Below are 25,175 nucleotides of genomic sequence, written 5' to 3'. Positions count from 1 at the left end.
TTTTTGATAACAGTCCCAAAACTTGATAAGTGGCAGTTTCTTACAGGTTCTTAACAATGTGGAATCTGAAATCATATAATGAAGTTTTCATACTTATCACATTAAGATTCATTGATCTGTGGATGGATCTTTTACCTTTGTATGATTCGGTTACATTGTGCTTTGGTCAAATAAAAAATATATATATTTTGAAAATATCCATTCATTGAACTTCTAGATGTTGATGTGTTATTTTAAATGTTGACACTTTAGAAAGCTGTCAAGGTGACAGTGGTGGATACAGGTTTTCAAAGATGTTGATTTCCACTTGAAAGCTCAAATTTTCTCTTAGCAACAAATACTGTCATTTTTCTTGAAGTGAATTTTTCTTGATTTGTTTTCAAGAAAATGTCAGTAATCAGTTTGTTAGTTATTCTTTTAAGTAAAAATGGTATTTCGTGAAAAAAGCCTAGTTTAGCTTGCAATGTAACTGTTTTATAAGTGCTTTTCCTCTTTGCCTTCAGACAACCATTGTATTTTGGTATGAAACAGAAGTGTTTTAGGCATGCTTCCCTGTTCATCACACAGAATATTAAGATGTAGTCAAAGGCTGAAATCTAGTAAAATCGGTACCAATTTTTATTATTTCATCGTGGACATCTGTTTAATAAATAATAACACTGGCCTTTGTCCTTAGGTCTTAGGACAGAGACTAAGTCCTTGGAATTTCCCAAGTATTGGGATTGTCTTTTCTATTTATGTGCCCTTTGGATCACATCTGAATTTGTTTGGGCTAAGACTTTGATCAGAGGAAGGCTGAGAGAGGGTCATCAGAAAGACCCATCATGTGATTAGAGTGTTGGAGCTTTTAGCCAGTCCAGCCTCGAGGGAGGAGAGGAAGGCTAGAGATTGAGTTCAGTCACATGCAGTGAATAAGTCTGTCAGTCATACCTATGCAATGAAACACCAATAAAAGCTAGACACTGAAACTCAATGCAGCTTCCTGGTTGTTGAGCTTATCAATGTGCCAGGTAGGTAACACACCTGATTCCAGAGAGAGTAGGCACAGAAGCTCTGCATTTGGGACCTTCCAAACTTTACCCTTCTTTATCTCATTTGATTGGTCCTTGTTTGTATCCTTTATATTAAAACTGTGATTGTGGGGCACCTGGGTGGCTTAATCCGTTAAGCCTCTGACTCTGGATTTCAGCCTAGGTCATGATCTCACTGTTTGTGGGTTCAAGCCCTGCATTGGGCTCTACGCTGATAGCACAGAGCCTGCCTGGGATTCTCTCTCTCTCTCTCTCTCTCTCTCTCTCTCAAAAATAAATAAAACTTGGGGGAAAAAAAACTGTGATTGTAAGTATAGAGCTCCTCTGAGTTCTGTGAGTCATTCTAGCAAATTATCAAAGCCGAGAGGATAACTAAATCGGGAACCTCCTTGATTTATAGCCAGTTGGGCAGAAGTATGGGTGGCATCTGAAATGACTGGCAATCTTGTTGGGGGCTATGCCATTTAAACCTTTGGGGTCTGATGCTAACTCCTGGTTAGTATTAGAATTGTATTGACCATTTGGTGTTGGAATAACAACCATAAATAAGTAAAGGTGATACTTTTTCTTTTCTCAGATATATGGTAGTGAAGAAATACAGTTCAGTTCCATTGCCAGCAGTTATACCCATCGCTGCTTTTGTTACCATTATTGTAAATGCCAACAGTGAAAAATGCAAATAATCTTAGTATTATTATGGAAATAGTTTGGCCTCACAGATCCCCTATTATTTCTTTTTCTAATACAGTGTTGAATAGAAATGGTGAGAGTATAGAGCCTTGCTTTGTTCTTGACCTGGGGTTAGGGTAGGGGGGCATTTGACATTTCATCATTATTAGTTCTTGTCAGATATAATTATCTTTTTTATGTTTATATAATCATTTGTTATTTGAAGTTGTTTCTAGTCTTTGCAATTGTAAACAGGTTTTTCATGAATATCTCTGTAAGTTGACACACTTCTTTAGAAAAGTTTCTGTAGGTGGAATTGTTAAGTCAAAGTGTCAACATATTTTTATTTTTCATTTAGTTTAATAATTTTAGTTGTTTTTTTTTTGAGAGAGAAAGAGAGCACATGTATGGGGGAGGGGCCAAAGTGGGAGAGAGGATCTTAAGCAGGCTCCTTTCCCAGCGTGGAGCCCACAACCTCAGATTATCACCTGAGCTGAAGTCAAGTGTCAGATGATTAACTGACTGAGCCACCCAGGTGCCTCCTCATCAATGTATTTTTAAAGGTTTTGATGGTTAATGCAAAATTGCCCCCACCAAAAAATGGTATTACTTTCCTTACAGCATAAATTTTTTCTCCATATTGTAAGCTTGGGGATAGGAGTGTTAATGTTTGCTGAACTGATCATTAAAAGGTGGTGTCATCTTAATTTACACATCATTGAATTTTTAAAAATGTATTTGCATACTTTTTATGAATTTATGTTTGCATCTATTTATTATTATGTACATCTTTTGTTTATTGAATAAGAATTAAACCTGAGAAATCATATCATGAAAACTTGTGATCTCTTTGATGAAATAATTGAAGATGTTGAAGACTTGAAATAATGTCCATTGAAAATCATCCTTTTGGATCTGTGTATTTCTTTTACTTACATTTTATTTTAGAATTATTTATTAAATTTTAAATAGCAATTTGTGTAAGCATGAATTCCATCTTATGTATATATAAGCTCTTAAGTGCAGTTAAAACCAGAAACCTTGCCATGTATTTTTATGTTTCAACCTTGGCCATTTTTCACCTTCTGAATAAGTTAAGTTGTGTATTTATTGGCAAATGTGGATAAGTAAGATGCTTTTCAACTTAAAAGCATAGCATAGACTGATAATATAAAAAGCATCCTGTAGTTAGATGCTATACCATCATTCCACTGAAATTGTGGCTATAATTGAGACTTGCAAATGTTATTTGGAAGTGGTTTTGATTACTCTTGGCTTGTCATCCCTTTATCTCACTAATTCAAAGTGTATTTTACATTTTTATATTTTTTTATCATTTAAAGTATCAGTGATTTTAAAATACAACAAAGAAAACATTACATGGCTCAATTGACACTCATTCATCTAAACGGAGATGTTCTTAACTACATATGTTTAAACTGTTTATGATATATGACAACAAATTTCTATTGTTTATGAAGGGTGGATAAATTTACAGTGCTCCTGAGCTCTCTAAAATTCTGTTTTTGGGGACAAAAGTGACAGAACTATATCCTTTAAATAATAACCGTGTAGAATTCTAAAAAGAATGTTTACCAAGTTGTCAAGTGAAGAGTGATGTTTGAAGCTGGGGCTTCTGGATGGCTCAGTTGTTGGAGTGTACAACTCTTGACCTAGGGGTTGTGAGTTCAAACCCCACGTTGGATGTAGACATTACTTTAAAAAAATAATAAATTTAAAAAATTTGTAAATGTTTGAAGCTTTCTTAAGTGTTAAGTCAACTGTGAAAAGGACAGTCTTTTTGTCATTGTTGCTATTTTTCCCTCTTTAACTTGAATACAGCAAGCATAGTAATAGTTGTCTAATTTTAGTATTGGCCCTAGGTTTTGTTTTTGCTTTTGCTTGCTATTAGCATTAGTAAAACTAATTTCTACCGGACTTCTAGAAGAAGATGGCACCAATTACATTATTATTATAATTTTTGTTACTTAGAGCTTCTCCAGAGTGTCTTATTTTAGTTTATCTGTGCGTTCTACGTCTAAAAATTGAAGGATTTCTAAAAAAGGAAAAAGAAAAAAAAAAGAGCAAGATGAAGATTTTTGGAGTTGAGTTACATAAAAATCCAGGGCTTATAGGTTCAAATTTCATCATACAAAATTATGGCTTTGCATAAAGTACACATAAAATTTTGCATTTCATCTTATAAAAATAAGATTGTTGTCCATTGACTGGACCTTTGAATCATTTAATCCTTACATTAACTTTTAGTGTTGACTCTATTTCAGTGAAAGTTATATAGTCATCACCTATCTTTATATAAACAGCAAAAATCTCATCACAGAAAATACCTATAATGTAGAAATTGCTCTTGCATCTGTTTTATATTTTATTGCATTATAAACATTTCTGGCCATTATTCTGATTTTAGGGCATTATATTTCTGCTCATATAAATATCGTGGGAAAATGAGGGCTCTAAGATCTAAGAGAAGGAGCCTCTGAGAAGTAATCTGTTACTTGTGGCTGCTTTTCTCTTGTGGGTGTGTGTTCAGTTCCAGAAAAAACTGCAGAGAAAGGCTGAAAATCTAAGTGGAACTTTGAGTAGATTCACAGAGGCCCACAAAGAGGGATACTGGTAAAAAACAAACATGGGGCACCTGGGTGGCTCAATTGCTTAAGCATCTGACTCTTGGTTTGGGCTCAGATCATGATTTCTCTGTTTTGTGAATTCGAGCCCTGTATTAGGCTTGGTGCTAGCAGCACAGAGCCTGGCTGGGGTTCCCTCTCTCTCTTTCTCTCTCTCTCTCTCTCTCTTTCTCTCTTTCTCCCTCTTTCTCTCTTTCTCTCTTTCTCTCTCTCTCTCTGTCTCCGTCTCCCCCCCCCCCACTTCTCCCCAACTCGCATGGTCTCTATCTCAAAATAAACTTTAAAACATTTTTTAAAAACAAACAAAACCCAAACCAACAAACACAACCTTTCCAACCTTTAATTTGGGATGCTGACCTAATCCAAAGCCTCAAATTTTTTTCAGTTTTTTATTTGTTTGTTTATTTTTGAGAGAGTGCAAGTCAGTGAGGGACAGAAGATCTGAAGTGGGCTCTGCGCTGACAGCAGTGAGCCTGATGTGGGGGCTCAAACTCAGGAACTGTGAGATCATGACCAGAGCCAAAGTCAGATGCTCAACCAGCTGAGCCAACTAGGTGCCCTTCAGTTTTTCATACAAACAGAATGAAAAGCAATCAGCAGCATGAAGATCCAAGGCCATATGCCAGAAATCAAGAGGAAAACAGACAATAGAAGCAAGATTTTGGGATCCAGATCATAGGATTATCAGACAAAGATTCTAAGGAACTAATCATTTTAACTGCAGGCTGGGCAAAGCTGAAGAGTTGTAAGTGAACTGGAAGAAATCTCAGAGAAAATCATCCAGATTGAATCAGAGAAGTCAAAAGGGTGGAAATCCAGAAAAGAATGTAAAAGATGTATGACACTTGATGAAGAGGACATGTATTTAATGTTCTGGAAAGAAACAAGACAGAAGAGGTACAACTGAGAATTTTCTAAAATGGAGAGAAAGCATTAACTTAAAAATTAAAGAACATTTACAAATCCAAATCCCAAGCAAGATAAATACATTAAGAAACTATTAGAAGACATATATAGAAATCATAGTCAAAATTGGAAGCAATCCAAATGTCCATCAACAATAGGATGGATGGGGCGCCTGTCTGGATCAGTTGGAAGAGCAAGCAGCTTGGGATCTTGGGGTCGTGAGTTTGAACCCCACAACGGGTGTAGAGATTACTTAAATAAATACAACTTAAAAAAAATAGGGCAGATAAATAGTACTAGCCACATAATGGAATTTTCAACAGCAGTGCAAAATAATGAACTATATATTCAGTGTGAATGAAATTTACAGACAAGATGTTGAGTTAAGGTAATCAGGCACAAAAGAGTACATACTATATGATTTTATGTATGTGAATTTCAAAAAAAAAAAAAGAGAAAACTAATCTTTGAGGTCATAATACGGATGGCTTGTGGGAAAGGCAGGAAATTATTCAGTGAGAAAAGACCAGGCTTCTGGATGGTAGTCATGCAAGTATATTCATTATAAAAAATTTAATTGAGCTCCACACTTAAGATTTATAAACTTTATGCATACATGTTATTCTTTAACATGCAAAAACAAACCCCACTGAGACACCAAAAGAACTTTTCACTAGCAGACCAACACTAAAGAAATACTAAAATATTTTTTAGGCAGAAGAGTTTAGATGCAGGAAGAAATGAAGAACACCTGAAAGTCAATAGTGTGTCTAATATTTATTAGATTTTTGGATAAGTAATGTAACTTCTAGGTCTTAATTTTCCTTGCATATAATGAGGGGTTTGTACCAAATAATCTACTTGGCCCCTTCTCTTAAAACATACTTGGGGTAGGATATGGAAGAATTTGATTGAGAGGTTAAGTTTAACCTGTAGACACAAATACCAAAAATAAAATGAAATAAAATAAAAATTTGATGAAATAAGAAACTCTGAAATTTCCAGAAAACACATAGTTGTGGTATTAACAAAGGAAGCATTTGCTTTATGCACCAAAGCTAAAGTGAAAAAGAAATTTCAGAATCTAATTATTGTCCTGAGCATACATTGATGTCTCACATTCCGTAGTTGTATATAAATATGCTTCCCTTAAGTATGGATAACTCCCCAAAATTACAAAAACCAGTATTTTTTCTTTGGGGTTCTTATTTCTCCCATATTAATGGTAATAACAAATCTTATAATGGTTCCTATCCTTTGTTTCTGTCATTTATTAAATCTAGTTTGGGATCTAGATGATACGCAGGGAACTTTGATCCCAGAAGAAGATGATACACAACCTATATTTGTTATATAGATGAATATGTAATTTTTGTTTTCTTTGGAATGGTTCAGAAGTAGGAAAATTGAGTAGTAATGAAACTTCTGAGTACTAGGTGATAAAAAAAAAGTTCATTGTACTATATTCTGTATTTGCCAGCATGTCATCCTGTGGTCTGAGAGAGTTGCTTTTGTTACTTGTTCCATTCTATTTTTGCTTGTAAGATAAAGGTATCTTGAAATAGGACAAAGAAAATTAGAAGCAGTAGGTGGGTAATTTAAAACTGAAAGTATAGTTGTTAATGTTAGTAGTACTTTGAAAGGCCTTTGAGGATGTGATAGGTGGAGGGGGGCCATAGACTTCTTGTTAATGACCAAAGCTATTTTTGAAGAGAGGTGACAGAATAATTCAGTACTCTAGGGCCTCAAAGCTTCATCATCATGCAAGAGTTAGTTAGAAAGGCAGAACCCTGGGGCACCTGGGTGGCTCAGTCGGTTAGGCATCCGACTTCAACTCAGGTCATAATCTCATGGTTTGTGAGTTCAAGCCTTGCATCAGGCTCTCTGCTGTCCGCACAGAGCCTACTTCAGATCTTCTGTCTCCCTCTCTCTGCTCCTCCCCTGAGCTTGCATGTGCTCATGTGCTCGCTTGCTCTCTCTCTCTCTCAAAAATAAACATTAAAAAAAAGAGAAAGAAATGCAGAACCTCAGGCCCTTCCCTAAACCTGTTGATTTAGAATCTATGTGCATATATGTATGTATATATTTTTAAATATTTGACTTTTAAGTAATCTCTACACCTATTGTGGGGCCCAAACTCCCAGCCTCGAGGTCAAGAGTTGTATGCTCTACCGACTGAGCCAGCCAGGCACCCTTAGAGTCTCTGTTTAAACAAGATTCTTAGGTGATCTCGTGAATGTTAAAGTTTGAGAAACATTACTACCTGTACATAATATTGTACCATTTTGAAGCTAACAATAATATATGATGGAGGAGTCCGTGTGTGAAGTTAGGAAAACTGAGACTTTGCAGAATAATCCATCACCTATATTAATGATTATGAAATAATATTTAGAAGGCTGAGAAGAAACTGTAGAAAGAGTTGCTTAAAAAGTATTTTGGAAGGGTGCCTGGCTGGTGCAGTTGGTAGAGCATGCAGCTGTTCATATTGAGATCATGAGTTCAAGCCCCACATTGGGTGTAGAGCTTACTTAAAATGAATAAATGAAATTTAAAATAAGTAGTGGTGCCTGGGTGGCCCAGTCAGCTGAGCATCCGACTTAATTTTGGCTTATGTCAGTGGTCTCATGGTCGTGGAATCGAGCCCCACATTGGGCTCCGTGCTGAGCATGAAGCCTGCTTAAGATTCTGTCTCTCTCTCTCCCTGCTCCCCACCCTCTGTCCCTCCTTTCTGCTTTTGCTCTCGCTCTCTAAAATAAAATGAATAAGAAGTATTTTAGAGGGGAGTATAATGATGTTCTGCATTTGCTTGAAATACACAAAACATATTGTTTAGAGGGATGAATAGATGTTGATAAAGCAAAAATAGTAAAAGAGGAGAGAATAGACTTGGTGGGCATATGAGTGGTCACTGTAAAATTTTTTCTTTTCTATGCTTTATATTTTTCGTATTAGGGAGGAAGTGGTTTTGAAAATGGACATCACATACCAGATTCTGTACTTATCTTTGATTTGCATATTTGCTTTATTTTGTAATATATTAATACTTTCCTCTTTGAGACAAAAAAGTGGCTAAATATTTTTTTTGCAGATGCCCTGTGTACCAAACATACTGCTTTACTATATGCATTATCTCATTTAGTCTTCATAACACTCTGATGAGTTAGATATCATTTCCAGTTTGTAGTTGAGAAAACCAAAACACAATTTAATGTACTTGCACCATCTAGTAAGTCAGGAGATGCATTTTGAACCTAGGGTCCTTAAGAATTGATAACTACCGCATTGCACGATTCAAGGGCCACCATTTACAATTTGGGCACAATAGAGTATCGTTCAAATACAAAGTGGATAGGGGCATCTGGATGGCTCAGTTGGTTAAGCTTCTGACTTCGGCTCAGGTCATGATCTCACAGCTTGTGAGTTCGAGCCCTGCATCAGGCTCTGTGCTGATAGCTCGGAGCCTAGAGCCTGCTTTGGATTCTGTGTCCCCCTCTCTGGCCCTCCCCTGCTTACTCTCTCTCTAAAATAAACAAATGGCACAAAAACAGATACTCAGATCAATGAAACAGAATAGAGAACCCAGAAATGGATCCACAAATGTATGGGCAACTAATCTTTGACAAAGCAGGAAAGAATGTCCAATGGAATAAAGATAGTGTCTTCAGCCAGTGGTGCTGGGAAAACTGGACAGCGACATGCAGAAAAATGACCCCAGACCACTTTCTTACACCATATACAAACATATTCAAAATGGATGAAAGACCTAAACGTAAGACAGGAAGCCATCAAAATCCTAGAGGAGAAAGCAGGCAAAAACCTCTTTGACCTTGGCTGCAGTAACTTCTTGCTCAACACGTTTCTGGAGGCAAGGGAAACAAAAGCAAACATGAACTATTGGGACCTAATCAAAATAAAAAGCTTCTGCACAGCGAATGAAACAATTAGCAAAACTAAAAGGCAGCCAACAGAATGGGAGAAGATATTTGCAAATGACATATCAGATAAAGGGTTAGTATCCAAAATTTATAAAGAACTTACCAAACTCAACACCCAAAAAGCAAATAATCCAACGAAGAAATGGACAAAAACATGAATAGACATGTCTCCAAAGAAGACATTCAGATGGCTAACAGACACATGAAAAGATGCTGAACACCACTCATCATCAGGGAAATACAAATTAATACCACAATGAGATACCACCTCATACCTGTCAGAACAACAGTAACAACTCAGACAACAGCAGATGTTGGTGAGGATGCATAGAAAGAGGACCTCTTTTGCACTGCTGATGGGAATGCAAACTGGTGCAGCCTGTCTGGAAAACAGTATGGAGGTTCCTCAAAAAATTAAAAACAGAACTACCCTATGACCCAGCAATTATACTACTAGGTATTTATCCAAGGGATATAGGTGTGCTGTTTCAAAGGGGCACATGCACCCCAATGTTTATAGCAGCGCTATCGACAATAGCCACAGTATGGAAAGAGCCCAAATGTCCATCGATGGATGAATGGATAAAGAAGATGTGGTATATATACAATGGAGTATTACCCAGCAATCAAAAAGAATGAAATGTTGCCATTTGCAACTATGTGGATGGAATAGAGGGTATTATTCTAAGCGAAATTAGGGAAAGACAAATCTCATATTACTTCACTCATATGAAGAATTTAAGATACAAAACAGCTTAACATAAGGTAAGGGAAGCAAAAATAATATAAAAACAAGGAAGGGAACAAAACATAAGAGACTTTTAACTACAGAGAACAAACTGAGGGTTGCTGGAGGGGTTGCCTCCGGGAGGGGGGACAGGCTAAATGGGTAAGGGGCATTAAGGAAGGCACTTGTTGATATGAGCACTGGGTGTTATACATAGGTGATGAATCCCTGGTATCTACTCCTGAAGTCATTATTGCACTATATGCTAACTAACTTGAATGTAAATTAAATAAAATGAAATGAAAAAAGAATTCAAAGTGGATAGTTCCCCTGGGATTGTGCCACAGGGTTGCCTGGCTCTGACCATTTGCTTATAGGGCTGCCTCACTATTCTGTTAAACTTGCAAAATGAAAACTTTAAAATATTTTTCTGATGTGAATTTTGAATTGTTCCATGACTTTTTCTTGTATGTTTTATTTTTAAGATTCTTGGATCTCCCAGTCAGCATCATTTCCCCGTAATCAGAAACAGCCAGGGGTGGATTCTTTATCACCAGTGGCCTCCCTTCCTAAGCAGATTTTCCAGTCTTCAGTCCAACAGCAACTTACTAAACCAGCTAAAATCACTTGCGCACACTGCAAAAAACCTTTACAGAAGGGACAGACAGCTTATCAACGAAAAGGATCAGCTCACCTCTTTTGTTCTACCACCTGCCTTTCTTCCTTCTCTCATAAGCGCACTCCAAAGAAACGCAATGTAATATGTAAAAAGTAAGCTGTACTTTTCAACCTGGCTCCATATAATTGAATACTGGCAGTATAGATGTGGGTTGAATGTAATTGAGAGCTGTATAGATTCATGGATACAGTTGTTGCAGAGATATCTTCAAGTTTATTGAGCTTGAGTTAGCCTAGAGTGTGTCAGAGCTGTGAGTTCATTTGTGCTGTCCTTACTCTTGGCAGGAAAGGAAAATGTAAAAATTGACCCTCTCTCTGCCACTGACTTTGCCTTGCTCCTTCCCATCTTTTACCTTCGTTCTACCAAGTTGCTACCACCTTTTTTGAGTCCTTCAAAAATCATAATAACCTGTGAGAAGGTTCTTGTGCTACAAAATGTTTTTAACTCCAAATCATCTGTTGCTGTACTATTTAGGAACTCTTGACAGTGAAACCAAAGGTGGGTTTTGCTAGATCCAAAAATTACAGTTGATTCCTAGGATTAAATCATGAGAAAATGAAAAATGTCATTTCTTGTTCATATATTTGACTTTTATTAAAATGTAATATTCTTAAGTTTCATCTGTCCCTTGTGTTTCAGAGATGCACCTACAAAAAAAGCTACTACTGTTCAAGTTGAGTCAAAAGAATCCTCCCAAGAATTTTGTCGTACATCTTTGCCTCCCTGTGAAGACAACCAGAATCTTAGAAAAAGAGTTAATAAATCAAGATGTATAATCTGTAGTAAACTAACAGAGGTCTGGATTTTTATATCGTATTTAAGCTACTATGTAGGTTAACAAGGATAATTTTAAGTGTTATTATATGTTCTGCCATCTACATAACACGCACGTCCTGGATCTACACAATGAAGTTAAAGGAAAGGATGAGGATATGTTAGAACTGTTTTGTGAACAAATAGCCCATTTGCATGCTATGGAAAGTACACAGCTATTTCCATGGAAGTGGATATACTCCTAAACAAAGTAATGGTGAATTTTGTTCTTACTAGCCACTCTAAATAATAAAGTGTAGTTTCAGGACACGAAGGAAGCAACCAATCCTGGTACAAGAATATGTAGAATGAGTGGAATGTAAGTGTGTTGAAAACTTCACGTTTCTTAAGTGGTATTGCCATCTTTCCAGTTGCCTAAAGAAGAAACATGCATACAGGCAGTCTTTACGTAACAAACGCCTTGGCAACTGAATTTGGTGTTCCTTGGAGCCATGCAAATTGAGGGCATGATTTTATCTCAGTTACCACAGAGCTGAGCAAAGCGAGAACCATCTTATTTATGCATATACAGACACCATCCTGAATATAGTAATACTGATTCTTTTAGCACCTTCCATGAATTTTCTAGGGCAGTGAAGTTTATAATAACAAAAATTACCAATCCATTTCTTTTAATTAGGTCGTATCAAAATCTTCTAAACAGTTTGTTTTCCTCTAGTTTTTAAGTGTCTCTGGGGAAGTTATTACTGACCTTATAGCTTTTTGTTCCATGAATCTTACTTTATTGTAAGATCAAAGATAAAAATGAAAGAATAACAAAATGTAATTTTTACTCTTTTCCCTGAATATTTCTTCCACTGAGAAATTATTAGAGATTGTTTCTTTTGAAGAAACTAGTTATCTCCTTGCTTACTGTGCTAATCTGGCTCATTTATTTAATAAATTCTGGCTTTTCTTTTAGATTCGTCATGAAGTCAGCGTTAATAATGTAGTACATAAACTGTGCAGTAACCAGTGCTTTAATAAGTACAGGTTAGCCAATGGTCTAATAATGAATTGCTGTGAACAGTGTGGAGAGTACTTGCCTAGTAAAAGTGCTGGAAACCATGTCCTGATGATTGAAGGTCAGCAGACAAGATTTTGCTGCCAAAGTTGTGTTAATGAATATAAACAGGTAATTATTTTCAATGCATTTTAAATGATTAAGTATACAATAGCTTTTCCCTGTTAGCTTACATTAACCAGATTTATCTTAGAATCTCATTTAGTTCCATTTTTGTCAGTCACTGAGCTGTCGCATCTCAAACGAGTATTGAAATCAATTGATTGTTCCAAGCTAGTCTTCCTTCCTCTTCTGTGGTTTAGAATAGCTTGAAAAGAATAGGTATTAACATAAATGCTTGATGGAATTCACCTGTGAAGTGAGTCCTAGACTTTTGTTGAGAGTTTTTTGAATGTTGATTCAATTTCAGTACTAGTTATTATCAGTCTGTTCAAATTTTCTATTTCTTCCTGATTCAGTTTTGGAAGATTATATATGTTTCTGGAATTTACCCATATCTTTTATGTTGTCCGTTTGTCAGCATTTAATTTTTTATTATTGTATCTCCTTATAATCTTTTGTATTACTGTAGTGTCATTATTTCTTCCCATTTCTGATTTTATTTATTTTTTTTATTTTTTTATTTTTTTTAATATATGAAATTTATTGTCAAATTGGTTTCCATACAACACCCAGTGCTCATCCCAAAAGGTGCCCTCCTCAATACCCATCACCCACCCTCCCCTCCCTCCCACCCCCCATCAACCCTCAGTTTGTTCTCAGTTTTTAACAGTCTCTTATGCTTTGGCTCTCTCCCACTCTAACCTCTTTTTTTTTTTTTTCCTTCCCCTCCCCCATGGGTTTCTGTTAAGTTTCTCAGGATCCACATAAGAGTGAAACCATATGGTACCTGTCTTTCTCTGTATGGCTTATTTCACTTAGCATCACACTCTCCAGTTCCATCCACGTTGCTACAAAAGGCCATATTTCATTTTTTCTCATTGCCACGTAGTATTCCAGAGTATTTTTTTTTTAATGAGTAGCTAATGCTTTATCAATTCTGTTTATCTTTCATAGAACCAGCTCCTGGTTTTGTTATTGTTTTTTTGTTTGTTTGTTTTGTTTTTTTGGAGAGAGCACGTACAAGGGGGTAGAGGGGCCAGGGGGGTGAGAGAGAGAGAGGGAGAGAATGAATCTCAAGCAGGCTCCATGCTCAGAGTGGAGCCCAGCACAGGGCTTTATTCCATGACCCTGGCATCATGATCTGAGCCAAAATCAAGAGTCAGATGCTCAACTGACTGAGCCACCCATTGTTTTTTTTTTTTCCCTATTGTTTTTCCAATCCTTATTTAAATTTATTTGTACTCTCATCTTTATTATTTTATTAGCTTTCAGCTCACTGTTCTTTCTCTAGCTCTTTTATGTATATGGTTAAATTGTTTTAGATTTGGCTTGTTTCTTGAAATAGACCTGTATTGCTGTAAACTTCCCTCTTAGAACTGTTTTTGCTGTATCTCAAAGATTTTGGACTACTGGCATTTTGTCTCCATGTATTTTTTTTTTTTATTTCCTCTGATTTCTTCATTGACCCATTGATTGGTTAGTAGCATGTTGTTTAGCCTTCATGTGTTTCTTTTTTTTCCCATTTTTTTCTTATAATTGACTTGTAGTTTCATACTGTTGTTGTCAGGAAAGATGCTTCATACGATTTGATTCTTCTTAAATTTACTGAGACTTATTTTGTGGCCTAACATATGATCTGTCCTGGAGAATGTTCCATGTGCACTTGAATGTGTATTCTGCTGGTTTGGGATAAAATGTTCTATATATACCTGTTTGATCCATCTGGTCTAATGTGTCATTCAAAGCCACAGTTTCATGTTGATTTGCAGTCTGGATGATATATCCATTGATGCAAGTGGGATGTTAATGTCCCCTCTGTTACTGTGTTACTGGCAATTTCTCCTGTATGTCTGTTAACATTTGCCTTAAATATTTAGGTGCTCCTATGTTTGGTGCATAGATATTTACAATTGTTACATCCTCTCTTGCTCTCTTTCCTTGTGGTCTGATGGATTTCTTTCTTTCTTTCTTTCTTTCTTTCTTTCTTTCTTTCTTTCTTTAAGATTTTATTTTATTTTATTTTATTTTATTTTATTTTATTTTATTTTATTTTATTTTATTTTATTTTATTTTATTTTATTTTATTTCAACGTTTATTTATATTTGGGACAGAGAGAGACAGAGCATGAACGGGGGAGGGGCAGAGAGAGAGGGAGACACAGAATCGGAAACAGGCTCCAGGCTCTGAGCCATCAGCCCAGAGCCTGACGCGGCGCTCGAACTCACGGACTGCAAGATCATGACCTGGCTGAAGTCGGATGCTTAACCAACTGTGCCACCCAGGCGCCCCTTGATGGGTTTCTTTAATGTTATGCTTGGATTCCTTTCTTTTTTATTGTGTATGGATGGTTTTGAGTTGTGGTTGCCATTGGGTTCATATATGACATCTTATGTGTATAGCAGTCTGTTAAGTTGATGGTTGCTTTATTTCAAACACATTCTGAATGCACTACATTTTTACTACCTTCTCCACGTTTTATGTCTGTGTCATATTTTATATCCTTTTATTTTGTGTATTCCTAGATTAATTTTTGTAGATCTAATAGATTTCCTACTTTTGTGTTTTAACCTCCATACTGGCTTCATAGTGATTAATCCTACTGCCTTTACTGTATGTTTGCTTTTACATGTGAAATTTTTCTTTTCATAATTTTCTTCCATTTATGGCCTTTTTTTTCCAGTTAAAGAATTCCCTTTAACATTTCTTATAAGGCTGGTTTAGTGGTGATGAACTCTAACTTTTGTTTGTCTGGAACTGTTTCTTGTATTCTGAATGATAGTCTTGCTGCATAAAGTCTTCTTGGTTATAGATTTCTTCTTTCAGCACTTTGAATGTATCTTGTCCCTCTTTTGGTCTGCAATGTTTCTGCTGAAAAATCAGCTGGTAGCATTATGGGGTTTCCCTTGTATGTAACTGTTTTGTTGTTTTAAAAGTTCCGTATTTATCATTACTTTTTGCCATTTCCATTATGATGTGTCTTGGTGTGGCCCTTTTTGAATTCATCTTGTAAGGGGCTCTTGGTGCTTCCTAGACCTGAGGGCTCTCGGTGCTTCCTTCCCCCAGATTAGGGATGTTTTCAGCTATTATTTCTTGAAATAAGTTTTTGCTCACCCACTCCCCTTTCTGGCATCCCTATATTGCAAATGTCATTACCCTTAATAATGTTGCAGAATTCCCTTAATTTTTTTTCATTTTTTATTATTCCTTTCTCTTTTTGCTGTTTAGCTTGAATGATTTCCATTACTTTGTCTTCTAGATCACTGATCTGCTCTACTTCCTCTCATCTCCTATTGATTCCCTCTTTTGCAATTACTAAATTCTTCAGCTCTGAGTCCATTCTTTTTTATATTCTCTATCTCTTTGTTGAAGTGCTTACTGAGTCCATACACTCTTATCTCAAGTCTAGTGAGTATCTTTATGACCATTCATGAATTCTTCATCAGGCGTATCGGTTATCTACATTTTATTTAGCTTTTTAATTGTGATTTTGTCCTGTTCTTTCACTTGGGCCATGTTCTTCTATCTCCTTATTTTGTCTAATTTTCTGTGTTTGTTTCTATGTATTACGAAGGTTAGCTACATCTCGTCTTGAAAGTAGTGGCCTTATGCAGAAGAGGTCCTGTGGTGCCCTTTTCTGGCCAGTCTTTTCTGGCCACCAGAATCAGGTGCTCCAGGTGTCCCTTGTGTGGGTTGTGTGTGCCCTCCTGTTGTGACAGAGCTGTGATTGCCTTTGGCCCAACCATCTGTAATGACCTACTTTGTTTCCTGTGGGCCCAATGGGCAGGATTTGCTTCTGATGCCATTGAGAAGCCTGTCATAGTTGTTATGGGCTCATTTGTGGGTGGGGTGGCATTCAGCCTAGCAATTTGCAGTTAGCCTTTCTGTCACAGCTGCAGGGCAGGGCTTGCTCCCTGTGCAGCCAGGTAAGGATCCCAGTTGCAGAAACTGCAGGCGTGTTATTTCTCCCGCTTCCCTAGGGCAGGAATCACTTTAGAGTGGTCCCAGTCCTGGCTGGGGCAGGGCAGACGGTGCTAGCAAGTTAGAGGGAGAGTGTTAGCGTTAGCTTTTGCAGGCAACCAGTTATCTAGGTTGGGGGCGGTGGGGAATGCTACCCATCAGCACTTTTCCTAGAGTAATCTGCAGATTATTCTGGCACACTTTCCAAGAGGAGTCAGTAAATCTTCATGTATTCCTCAGATGCTTTTCAAACTGCTGCTTCTCTGGTGTGTCTCAGGTCAAGTTATTTAGTATATAGACTCCTTTAAGGGGGTGGACTTCATTTCTTATCATCTTCTTGCTATCCCAGCATTAAACCCACTGGTTTTTGAAGCTCCCAAGGCTTAAGCCCTACTGAATTTTTCTTTCTTCCTTCCTTCCTTCCTTCCTTCCTTCCTTCCTTCCTTCCTTCCTTTCTTTCTCTTTTTTTTTTTGGCAGAGGCATTACTTTATTCAGGCAGGGATGAGCCAGACACAACATGGCAGAAATACAGGGGGTCAGGACATGGAAGCACACCCTCACCCAGTCACCCCAAGAGGGTGCAGTGAGTGGAGAGGGGGTTGGCGAGCCCTATCACAAGGACCACCACAGCCCCCTCCTCTGAGAGGAGCCTTTCCCAGCTGACAGGAGGGAGAGAAAATGGGGTGCAAATAAAGGAGCCTAGTCTTACAGTGGTTCAGCTAAGCTCCACTGGTTTCTAAAGGTTTTGGAGTTAAGCCCTGCTGGTTTTCAAGGCCACACGTTATAGTGACTCAGATCCTCGGTGTCAAGAGCGCACAGTGTGGGGTCTGAGCCTCTCTTTTCTCCATGCTTGTGTTGTCCCTCTTGTTTGTGGTTAGTTACACCAGGTATTTATTTGGTTCCCAAGCACATCTCGTCAGTGTGGACTTATCTCTGTGATTAGCTGCGGTCTTTAGGTCATTTTCAGAGTTCATTGTGTAGATGTAGCTGTTCTCTTGTTGTGTCCGTGGAACGAGGTGAGGTCAAGATCCTCCATCAGTTGGTACCAGATCATTTTTATGGGAAAAGTAAGATCTTTCTTGTTTTTATGTTTATTTTGAGAGAAGTGGGACTTGATCTTACCAAGTGTGAGACGCTTAACCAACTTAGCCACTCAGGTGCCCCTTTGATCCCATAGTTTTAATTAATATATTTTGATGATTTCTAAAATATATCTGCAGATGATATTTTTTCCTCTTTTTTTATTTGAAGGTTGTTTTGTGTGTAGATATATCTTTCAATTTGACTATTCTATCCATCTGTAATCTCCATTTTAATGTTCCACAAATACCTCATATTCCATGTCTAAAGCTGAAACTCCAAACCTGCTTTCATTCTGTTTCCCATATCCTTATCTCACCATTCAGTCAGATGCCTAGGCAGAAACTTAGGGCTATTCTTTACTCCTCCTTCCTCAACCTCCAGAGTCACTCAGTTACCAATAATCCAGATTCTACTTCCTAAATGTCTCTCAACTCTATCCTATCTCTATTCCTATAATCCTAGACGAAGCCACCATCATCTTTTCCAGAATGACTACCACAGTTTCCTGGCTGTCTCTGTACCATTTCGTCTTCCTTACAGTTAGAAATGATAATACCATCAGAGCGGTCTAAGTACAAACTTGGTTATGTTGCTCCTGCTTTTTTTACCTCAGTGCCGCCAATATTGCTTTCAGGATTAAATCAAAACAAAATTCTTATAAGTTTTTTAAACTTGAACGCAGTGTTCAATTGTGCTTTGTAGAAAAATATTATAGCTAATAGGATGCATTCACATTATATACATCTTTGTTATTTTGATTTTTTAAAATTTTATTTTATGGACTCTAAAATCAGTTCTATGTCTTTATTAAATGGAATCATACAATATGATACTTTGTGGCTGGCTTTCACGTATCGTACTGTGTCCAAGTTTCATCCAGGTTGTAGCATATAACTTCACTTGTTTTTATTGCCAAATACTATTTAATTGTATGGATAATACCCACATATAAAAAAAATTTTTTTTTAACGTTTATTTATTATTGAGAGACAGAGACAGAGCATGAGCATGGGAGGGACAGAAGTGGGGAGACACAGAATCCGAAGCAGGCTCCAGGCTCTTAGCTGTCAGTACATAGCCCAACGCAGGGCTCAAACTCACAAACCTCAAGATCATGACCTGAGCCAAAGTCAGATGCTTAACTCTTGAGCCACCCAGACACCCTTTCCCACATTTCTTGTTTATCCATCAGTAATGGACATTTGAATTATTTCTACGTTTTGTCTGTTATGAATAATAACATTGCTGTGAACACTTTGTACAAATATGTGTAGACCTCCATTTTCACTCTGGCGTTGGTGGGTCATATGGTAACTCTTTAACTTTTCAAAAATTGCCAGGCTGTTTTCCAAGGTACCTGTACCATTTTACATTTGCACTATCACCTTAGGAAGCTTTCAATTTTTCCACATCTTTGCCAACACTTGCCATTATATCACATATCTTTTATTATAGTCACCCTAGTGGATGTGAAGTGGGATGTGGTGGTTTTGATTTATATTTCTTTGGTGACAAATGAGCAACTTTTCATGTGCTTATTGAGCATTGGCATATGCATTAATCTTAACAATTCTAACATAAAATTGTAATCTGTTTCTCCCAGATGATGGAAACAAAATCAAAAAATTTATCAGCATCAGAAAACAGAAAAAGGAATGCTATTAGAGAAGAAAATGAAAGGAAATTATATGGATCATTGAATACTCTTTTAGAAAAAAAAGAGGGAATACCAGAAAAAAAGGAAAAGACTTCAGAGCTACAGGTGTTGGCAGAATGTAGGACAGATGATACATCACTGATCAAACAGGATGTGAATTTACCTTCTATAACCATAGCTGATAAATTTCAAGAGCAACTGGAGGAGAAAAAATCAGAAGACTCCATTTTATCGGTTGTACTTTCTGCAGACCCAGGTACATGGCCCCGTGTTTTAAATATTAAACAACGGGACATTCTTGTTGAAAACGATCCACCTCAAGTAAGAAATTTTAACTTTCCAAAAGACAATACAGGGAGGAAGTTTTCAGAAACTTATTATACACGAATTCTTCCAAATGGTGATAAAACCACTAGATCCTGGTTACTTTATTCAACTTCAAAAGATTCTGTGTTTTGTTTGTATTGCAAACTCTTTGGGGAAGGAAAAAATCAATTGAAGAATGAGAACGGGTGCAAAGATTGGCAGCATTTATCACATATTCTTAGCAAACATGAGGAAAGTGAAATGCACATTAACAATAGTGTTAAGTATTCAAAATTAAAATCTGATTTGAAAAAAAATAAAACTGTGGAAGCTGCAGTACATGGATTACATAAGAATGAGAAAAATGATGGTGTGCTCTTGTTGTACACATAATATACCTGATGTGGTTTTGACATAACAAAGTTATACATTTATTCAGAAAAGATCTGTAACCCTAACAGTACCATTTGTTGTTGTGAAGCTCCTATAACTTTCAACAGTTCATTAGCAATAAGTATAATAGCAACTAGTAAAGAATGTTTCTGTTTCAAATTCTAAAGCTAATTGGATTCAATAGTAATTAATGCAGGTTTCAATAAAGGCAATTGTTACTTTTTCATTCTATCAATTCACACCTTTTAAAATTGGCATTTGAGGGCTAACATTTGACAGGTTTGGTTAATTTTCTGTTCTGATTACTTTGAAAAAAGGAGAGAAAGGCTTAGATTTATCAGTAATAGTTTGAACAAGATACTATGTGAACATTCTCATTATTATTAAAGTAAAAACATTTAGAAACAGTTTGAGAGTAGAATGGAATCCGAAACTGCAGCTTTTTGCTATTAAACCAAATACCTGCGATTTCTTTCTTTTGGGCAAAACATTGTTTTATTATTTGGGCAAAATGGCATTATTTGTTACTTCATATTAAGGTGATTACTTTGCATTTTATTTACTTTAATTTATAAATATTTTAGATTTTATTCTTGTGTGAGAAGTATAAGAATAAAGAGTGTATACCTATTTTTATGTTAGTACAAATATAAGAAATATTAAAAATATATTAAGTTAACCTTTAGGTTTTGTGGCAATTTTTTTTTTCTTCTGAAGACTACATGCTTGAAATTTGAGAAACACACTAATGAAAATTAAGGCTGTCCACTTTTTCAAATGATCAGTGCTCCCATTACTATATATTTAGTAATTCTCCCTTTATATCTGATTTCGGATACCGACTTTATCATATATTAAATTCTTACATATTCTGGGCTTTGTTTCAAAGCTTTGAAACAGAATGACAAATGAACAATGACTAGAGCAGAACTAGGTGTATTCTTTTTGGTGAGTGACACTAGGAGTACTTGGAGACTCTGTCACTGATGCCAGTGCTTAAAACTATTATTAGAGGACCCACAAAAATCATTATCATTAATGTATTATAACCATTTTGTTTTTTGACAACTCGACCATTTCAGTCTTTCAGAGTTGGATCTGAATGAGGCTTTGGGACGTTACCAAAAATCCAATTTACTCTTAAAGGCCTAAGAGAATACTCTAGAGAATATAACACAGGATTTGAAGTTCCTTTCCAAATGTTTAATGTGCCCATTATTTCACTAAAACTTACCGCTAATTGAATGACATTATATGGTTATATTCGATAGACGCTTGCTATCAGTGGTATCTGAGCAAACTAATTAAATCAACCAGTGGCTACTTAAGATAATTTGCAAAAACATCAAATTTATCCATTGAGAAAACAAAATTAAATCCTGTCCTTTAAATTCTTATTTTAATTAATTAATTAATTATTTATTTATTTATGTATTCTTATTTATTTTTTCAACATACTATGAGGCACCATAAGCTCTTGATGTAGTAATGAGTTAAATGTGAAAAATTTGGGGGAGCCTGGATGGCTTAATTGGTGAGTGTCTGACTCTTGATTTTGGCTCAAGTCGTAATTTCGTGATCATGAGTTGGAGCCCTGCATCAGGCTGTGCCAATAGCACAGAACCTGCTTGGGATTCTCTTTCTCCCTCTCTCCCTGCCCTTCCTCTGCTCACATATGTGCATATGTGTTCTCTCTCTCTCAAAAAAATAATAATAAACATTGAAAAAATTCAAAAGACGTAGATGCTTGGGTGCCTGCATGGCTCAGTCAGTTAAGCGTCCAACTCTTGATTTCGGTTCAGGTCATGATCTCATGGTTCGTGAGTTTGAGCCCTGTAATGGGACTCACACTGATGGTGTGGAGTCTGCTTGGGATTCCTGCTCTCTCCCTCTCTGTCCCTTCAGCTCTCTCTCTCTCTTTCAAAATCTTAAAAAAAAAAAAAAAAAAAATTAGAGGCTGGGTTTTTCCATATTTACTGTAAATTTCTCATTCAACTTTTTGCTGTGTAAAATTTTTCATAATATTCATAAAATGTTGAGGGAAAAATCAACTAAATTCAGAACATAATAAAAACAAACATCTCCAGGCAGGGGAATGACTTTTTTCCGCCTTATCAAGTTTTTGTTTTTTTAAGTTTATTTATTTATTTTGAGAGAGAGGGGGTGGGGAAGGAGAGACAGGGGGAGAGAGAGAATCCCAAACGGGTTCCGCACCATCAGTGCAGAGCTGGACACAGGGCTCGATCTCAAGAACCATGAGATCATGACCTGAGCCGAAGCCAGATGCTTAACCAACTGAGCCATCCATGTGCCCCAAGTTTTGTTTTGTTTTGTTTTTTTATAAGATGAGTATGTTCTCACTATAAAAGGAAGAAAACAGTTCAAGTCTTGTTACCATCTCCTACTTTCCCTACAGAAGAATTTGTCAGCAGTGATCTGGACTATACCCAGCATTTGTTTTCATCTTTTTAATTTCATTGAGAACAGGCATTAGGAAATATTATCTCCTGCCACTAATTTAATATCAAAAATTAGTAAAGACAATTCAGAATAACAGTCCATAAGAAGTGGCAGGGGCACTTGGGTGGCTCAGTTGGTGAAGCGTCTGACTCTTGGTTTCAGCTCAGGTTATGAACTCCCAGTTCATGAGTTTGCTTAGGATTTCCTCCTCCCCCTCTCTATCTGCCTTTCCCTACTTGTGCTGTCTCTGTCTCTCTCAAAATAAGTAAACTTAAAAAAAAAAAGAAAAGAAATGGCAATCTATTGGTTTTCTCATTTCACAGAAGGCAAGTGAAAATATTTTTGTAAATTTTTTCAGATTTTCTGTCTTTAAAATTCTTACATTTTGCCATTTTCTTCCTGTGATTCCTAGACTCACCCCTGCCCCATCTCAGTGCTGAAAGCCAGTAAGAGCCGCTAATAGCTATTTTATATATACAAGGTAAAATTTGCTACATAGGATGGAAAAGTGGATAAGTGATTGAAGTAAAGACGTCAATAAAGAGTAATGCTTTATAATTTCAGGTCATGTCACTCTTCTGTTTCAAAGCTTTGAAGTTCCGCATTGCTTTTATTTTAAAACTGCAACTCCTTGGCACATCATGTATTGGTAGCTGCAATCATGAGTGGCAGATAATAGGGAAAAGTTGTAGACAAAAACAACATGAAGTACAAAATTGTAGAAATGGAATAGTGTTCTATAATTTTGAATTATAAAGTATGCCCGTGTTAGGATGAGATTAAGAATTTGAGAATATAACTATGGCTGAAAGAAGAATCTAAGCCAAGTACCCAAGTCTTTGTGTTCAGAAAATTAGGTTAGGAAAATAGTGGTGTAATATTGAGGACAATAAAAGGTTTTCAAAAGCTTGTAAATGATTTTTTTTTTTTTTTTAAAGCAACAGTGATTTTAAATCTAGAGCGTTCTGGAAGTCACATCTAGAATGAAGAGCAGATAATCCGGTTTGCTTCTATACAGATAAATAAAGCAAGGGAGACCTAAAACCTGGGAAATCAGACTCACCTCACACATGTAGATACTAAAAGACTTTCATGGGACACCTCACTGGCTCAGTTGATAGAGCATGTGACTCTTGATCTCAGGGTCATGAGTTCAAGCCCCACATTTTAAGCTTAAAAAAAAAAGACTTTAATAATTCATGTGCCTACAAATTAATAAAAACGAACTTAATAGGGGCACCTGGGTGGTTCTGTTGGTCAGGCATCTGACTTGGTTTTGGCTGAGGTCATGATCTCATGGTTTGAGATCGAGACGAGCTCTGAGCTGACAACATGGAGCATTCCTGGGATTCCCTCTCTGTCTCTCTCTGCCCTTCCTCTGCTCATGTGTGTGCAAACACTCTTTTTCAAAATAAATAATTTTTAAAAAGTAAAAATAACCAATATCAAGAATCAGTGGAAGGACAACTAGCTGGCTCAGTGGAGTGTGGAATCCTTGATCTTGGGGTCATGAGTTTGAGCCCCATGTTGGGTCTGGAGATTACTTAAAAAAAAAAAGAATCACTTGAGATCCCATGGACATTTATTTATTTTTTTTTTAATTTTTTTTTCAACGTTTTTTATTTATTTTTGGGACAGAGAGAGACAGAGCATGAACGGGGCAGGGGCAGAGAGAGAGGGAGACACAGAATCGGAAACAGGCTCCAGGCTCTGAGCCATCAGCCCAGAGCCTGACGCGGGGCTCGAACTCACGGACCGCGAGATCGTGACCTGGCTGAAGTTGAACGCTTAACCGACTGCACCACCCAGGCGCCCCAAGATCCCATGGACATTTAAAACATAAGAAGGTTATAGTGTACCTGGGTGACTCAGTTGAGTGTCCAACTTCAGGTCACGATCTCATGGTTCGTGGGTTCTAGCCCCGCATTGGGCTCTGTGCTGAAGAGCCTGGAGCCTGCTTCAGATTCTGTGTCTCCCTCTCTCTGCCCCTCACCCTCACCCTCTACTCTGTCTCTGTCTCTCAAAAATGAATAAATGTTAAAAAATATTTTTTAATTCATAAAATAAAAAATAATAAACTTTAAAAAAAGCAGTCATTACTGTGAAAGGAATTAGCCTAGGGAGGTATATGAAAAGTTTAAAGACAAGTACTATGTCATCTGATGCAAAGAATGGCCAAGGTGCCTTAGAAGGGGTGATCAGCTGACTTAGTGCAGAGTGGGAGGACCTGTGAGACCCTAACTTAGTGCATATTCAGAGAGCCAAGACATGGAAAACACAGAAGTTAGGAAGCAACAGTTTGTACAGGTGTTCATTATTCCCACCTTCATTCTACATTTTGTTTGTCAGAAAACAAAACAAAAAACCAGGCCTTTAGTGAAATTGAGTTGATTTAGGAAAGGAGTACTAGGACAAGGGATACATTTGTTATATCCTGGTCTTTTTTTTTTGGTTTTTGGTTTTTGGTTTTTTTTTTGGTAGGAAGAACTGTTTCATTCCAAGAAAACACCTTTTCTTTACTAAACAATAAGTTAGTTTATATCTTTGATATTTTTTTATCAAAGCCTAAAATATTAAAGTGAAAAATATAATGTTTTTAGACGATATAATCTCAGAACATTAAATAAGTTACCATCCTTAATTTGCTGGTACAGACAAATATTTCCCGTGGCTTTCTCAGAAAAAACAATTGTTTTCAGAGATTTGGAGAAGTGTTCTTAAATTTTAGAGAACCTAAGACCTTGGGAGCTTATTTAAACTGCAAATGTCTGACATGTGGCTCT

The 25,175-nt window shown here is 36.8% G+C and overlaps 1 protein-coding gene across 7 annotated transcripts in view; it reads left to right on the top strand.

Moving 5' to 3' along the window:
- ZMYM5 (zinc finger MYM-type containing 5) overlaps nt 1-20,611 on the top strand; it is a 33,304-nt gene extending 12,693 nt beyond the window's left edge. For 4 of the 7 annotated variants that reach the window (XM_023248313.2, XM_023248252.2, XM_011283106.4 and 1 more), the window contains 4 exons: nt 10,402-10,687; nt 11,235-11,391; nt 12,331-12,543; nt 19,180-20,611. In XM_023248313.2, the coding sequence (XP_023104081.1) occupies nt 10,402-10,687; nt 11,235-11,391; nt 12,331-12,543; nt 19,180-19,932 (1,409 nt within the window). In that variant the 3' untranslated portion in view covers nt 19,933-20,611. Of the gene's footprint in view, nt 1-1,608; nt 2,530-10,401; nt 10,688-11,234; nt 11,392-12,330; nt 12,544-19,179 lie in introns of those variants that run through there. The other 3 variants (XM_023248337.2, XM_023248401.2, XM_023248444.2) reach the window with 3 other exon arrangements.
- Nucleotides 20,612-25,175: the final 4,564 nt, after the last annotated feature.

Source organism: Felis catus, chromosome A1 (genome assembly GCF_018350175.1).
Source record: "Felis catus isolate Fca126 chromosome A1, F.catus_Fca126_mat1.0, whole genome shotgun sequence".
Taxonomy (NCBI): domain Eukaryota; kingdom Metazoa; phylum Chordata; class Mammalia; order Carnivora; family Felidae; genus Felis; species Felis catus.
The sequence above is the reverse complement of the archived record's forward strand: the minus strand, read 5'-3'. Positions and strand labels throughout refer to the sequence as shown.